The sequence below is a fragment of the Pyxicephalus adspersus genome, chromosome Z, assembly GCF_032062135.1.
Source record: "Pyxicephalus adspersus chromosome Z, UCB_Pads_2.0, whole genome shotgun sequence".
Lineage (NCBI taxonomy): Eukaryota > Metazoa > Chordata > Amphibia > Anura > Pyxicephalidae > Pyxicephalus > Pyxicephalus adspersus.
In genome coordinates this window covers 10,489,024-10,493,338 of record NC_092871.1, presented here as the reverse complement: position 1 = coordinate 10,493,338, position 4,315 = coordinate 10,489,024, and the positions used below count along the sequence as shown (strand labels likewise).

Sequence of the window (4,315 nt, the reverse complement as noted above, 5' to 3'; positions counted from 1 at the left end):
GTAAGCCTTGGTCCCTATGGCTCCAGGTAAATATACTCTTTTTGTTTTAGTAACTAAAAACAGATTTATGAACGCCATTTTGAGATTTAAACTTCTCTGCTCATTTGTTGGGTTCTGATTTTATTATTTTTTTTATGCACGTACCGGTAGCTGCATATAATTTAGATTCTTTAAACCAAACCAACACGATTGTTGTGTTAAATCTTTGACCTTATTTTTCCCTTTGGCCTCCCTGGGTTAATACCAGAAGAATGAAACCTAACGCCTCGCCACTCATTAGTACAGAATGTGAATAGCTCTGATATTTTCACCCATTTGTTTTTTTTAACTTTCATTAAGAGACATTCAAAATTGAAAGGCAAAAGGAGCCAAAAATATCTTTTCAGAGCAGAAATTTTTTGGGGGGGCAAATAACTTGCATTAGATTTATAATGCAATAATCATGGAATATATCACAGTTCCTGCATTCACATGGTAAACAAGGAGGATGGTTGAAAGATTTATTTAAAAAGATCATTCACCAAAAATAAGAGATAAATACACCTGTGCTGTACAGACTTTTCCTGTTATAACCTGGTTTATGGGTGGACATTGAAAAGCACAATCGGAGATGATGAAGTCTTGTTCCCGACACGTTTCGCCATTAAGGCTTCCTCAAGGGAGGTTGAGACACATGATATAAGATATCTGTGTATTTGTACTTTCTGCTTAGAAAGGCCAGAAAATCATTTTCGGTAGGTGAACCTGAGGCACAGGGGAAAGAGATAAATGTCTGGTGCTGCAGCTAAAGGGATCTAGAAGCAGGGATCCATCCAGATGTATAAATTGGGATCGGAGATTCGGTATAGATATGTTACTTCTGTGTTCAACCTAGAAGTCTTTTTTTTTTTTTTTTTTTTTTTTTTTTGTGTGGTGTTGTATGCTGTGTATATTGTGCAGGGTGTGACCTATTTCTCTGGGTATCAGTAAACAAAGCTCCTGGGAGCTGGGCATGAGAAGGGGGCGTGTCCAAGCGAAGAGGCGGAGTTGAGCGGACTACAGGTGAGAACGGGGCGTGGTTAGCTCGATGGGCAGGGCCAGGTGCCACGGCCGGTTCGTTTGTAGGAATCTAGCGGCCGGTATAGTGAGCGGTAGGTGGACGGGAAGATGGCGGAGGAGTATGGTAAGTGTTGACTGAAAAAGTTTCACTGTAACGCTGTGTGACCCACAGAATATGATGTACAACTAGGTTGTGTGTGCCTGCCCACCCCGGCTGTTCTTTCCCATGTAAATCATAAGATATCACGACGATGTACTAATAATAACTAACCATACAGAAGGGACATTATACCTGTCATTATACCCTGTCTGTGTACATATATGTATCAGGATGTGGTGTGTACAGCACCTGTCCACCTTATATCTTATACCTTATATTAATCACCCTATACACCTAATCATATACCTGTGTATTATACCACCCCATACACCTAAACATATACTTGTATACTATATCACCCCATACACTTGATCATATACCTGTGTACTATATCACCCATACACCTCGGGCGAAAATCTTCCGTGTGTACAGTCGGTGTCGTCCATCGTCCGGACGACCGACCTGCCGGATCCACGGACAATGGACGACAGCCGATCGTAATGAAAGGGAAGGGGAGAGCGCGCAGCAGGGTGCCGCTCCGTCGCTCCCCCCCTCCCCTCTCCATAGAGCATGAACGGTGCTGTATGTACATTAAACTTTCATTAAAGAGACATTCAAAATTGAAAGGCAAAAAGACCTAAAAATATCTTTCGGAGCAGAGCATTGTTTTTTTGGGGGGCCAAATCACTTGCATTAGATTTATAATGCAATAATCATGGAATTAATCACAGTTCCTGCATTCACAAGGTAAACAAGGAGGATGGTTGAAAGATTTATTTAAAAGGATCATTCACCAAAAAAAAAAAAAGAGATAAATACACCTGTGCTGTACAGACTTCTCCTGTTATAACCTAGTTTATGGGTGGACATTGAAAAGCACAATCGGAGATGATGATGTAGTCTTGTTCCCGACGCGTTTCGCCATTAGGGCTTCCTCAAGGGAGGTTGAGACACATGATATAAGATATCTGTGTATTTGTACTTTCTGGTTAGAAAGGCCAGAAAATCATTTTCCGTAGGTGAACCTGAGGCACAGGGGAAAGAGATAAGTGTGGTGTTGCAGCTAATGGGATCTAGAAGCAGGGATCCATCCAGATGTATAAATTGGGATCAGAGATTCGGTATAGATATGTTACTTCTGTGTTCAAACTACAATTTTTTTTTTTTTTTTTTTTAGGGCAGCACAGTGGCTCAGTAGTTAGCACTCTGGTCTGTGCAGCGTTAGATTTAGTTAGTTTGCAGGTTCTCCCTGTGTTTGTGTGGGTTTCCTCCAGGTACTCCGGTTTTCTCCCACATTCAAAAAACATGCAGTTAGGTAATTGGCTCTCAAAGACTGGAAAATATAGACAATTATGGGAGAACCTGGGTGATCCAGCACACCTAGAATAGATGGGATATGAAAATATTGGTCATCTGTTAGCAATTGTTTGTTTTTTTGTTTTTTATCATTCATTCAAATCTATTTCAGGTTTTCTGTATCACCCAGGTTCCCCTATAATAATCTATTTTCACCAGCACTGGAGAGCTTTAATAAATCAGGCCCTTTGTTGGAGCCTTACTCTATAAAGCTTGGTAGAGATTGTCTTCAAGCTAAAGTTAGGCCTTAAATGACTGGAGCTAACTGGAGCGTAAACAAATATAAAACAAAATTGTTGTGTTGTGTAATGAGTTGTGTAATGTTGGTAATCTTGGTGTTTACTGCAATGCTACAGATTGAGACTTGTCCGGAAGTAAACAATATGGCTGCAGTTTGGCTTTTTCATTGCCTATTCCTGATTTTTTTTGTAGGAAGTTGATTTAATGTTTGGGTGGCATGATGGCTCAGAGGTTAGCACTCCGGATTTTGCAGGTCCCAGTTTCAAAATTTGGCCAGGGATCTATCTGCATGGAGTTTGCATGTTCTCCCTGTGTTTGTGTGAGTTTCCTCCAGGTACTCCGGTTTCCTCCCACAAATCAAAAAACATGCAGTGAGGTTAATTGGCTTCCCCCCAAAATTGCCCTTAGACTGTATTAATGACATCACTATGGTAGGGACATTAGATTGTGAGCTCCTTTGAGGGGCAGCTAGTGACATGACTATGGACTTTGTACACCACTGTGTAATATGTTGGTGCTATATAAATACTGGATAATAATATTTTTTTTATTTTCTGATAAAATGGTGACCATTGAAAGTTTCACAGATGACCAAATGGGAAAAAAGAGAACGGGTTTCATGTTTCCTGAATTATGAGGAGGATTTGTAGTCTGTAGATGTTGAGGTGTCCGATGCTGTCCTGGGCTGTGGATTTTAAACATAGTAGATGGAGGTCTATCTGGGCCTTCAAGAGCCCCTTCCCTATGAAAAAAATGTAACATTTCTTTGTGTATATAATGCGATCACCCAAAAGATTAAAATCACCAATGGGTAAAGTAAATAAAATCCTTCTACTATCCCAGCAGTTGGAGCAGGTTGGATTTGTAATCCTTTTTTTTGGATTTTATTCGGGGGGAATATAAAAAATAAGCAAGTGGAAGGATATGAGTGGTTTTGACCTCTCTCCGGAAGATCAATTTGAATAATGTTTCTTTATAACAAATATCACAAAGCGAGAGGGAATGGATCCTAGAGGATTGTTTGCTTGTCTCTTCTTCATTACCTTTTTCTCTCCATATATAGAATACTTCTTTCTGCCATCACCTCATGCATAGGTGCTACACTTGCTACACATGCATAGGTGCCACACTGCTTTGTCATCCAAAGGGGATTATGTCAATGTCTCCTGAGGAAGCAGACCTTTGACTGCGAAACGCGTTGAACCAATGTCGTGACCAGTTTATATTAAACTATATTTAAATGTTTTTTTATTGGAGTTTGAATTGAGATCATGTTTTGTATTTCTATGTTTTAACAATCCTTTTAAACATTTAAAGAATTTTTTTGTTTTCTATATTATTTTATTTCATATTGAATGCCTAAAGAGTTCCCTTTTTGTAATTTACCAACCCAACAATAATTCTACGTTAAGTTGGAATGTGGCAATCTTTCTGAGCTTAAACTAACTACAAGAGGTTTTCATACAATACATTTGTGGACAGGGTCAGGTATGCCCATGCTCATCGATGCATGATATACATTTTATAAAGCAGCACTAATTCAATTCACAATGTCCTCATGAGCATAAAAGTGTATCTCCA

At 39.5% G+C, this 4,315-nt stretch overlaps 1 protein-coding gene across 1 annotated transcript in view; it reads left to right on the top strand.

The window, feature by feature from the left end:
- Positions 1 to 1,070: 1,070 nt before the first annotated feature.
- The window catches only part of SLC44A4 (solute carrier family 44 member 4), a 42,447-nt gene continuing 39,202 nt past the window's right edge, over positions 1,071 to 4,315 (top strand). The window contains exon 1 of the mRNA XM_072431510.1: positions 1,071 to 1,162. Coding sequence (XP_072287611.1) covers positions 1,147 to 1,162 — 16 coding nt within the window. The 5' untranslated portion in view covers positions 1,071 to 1,146. The remainder of the gene's footprint in view (positions 1,163 to 4,315) is intronic.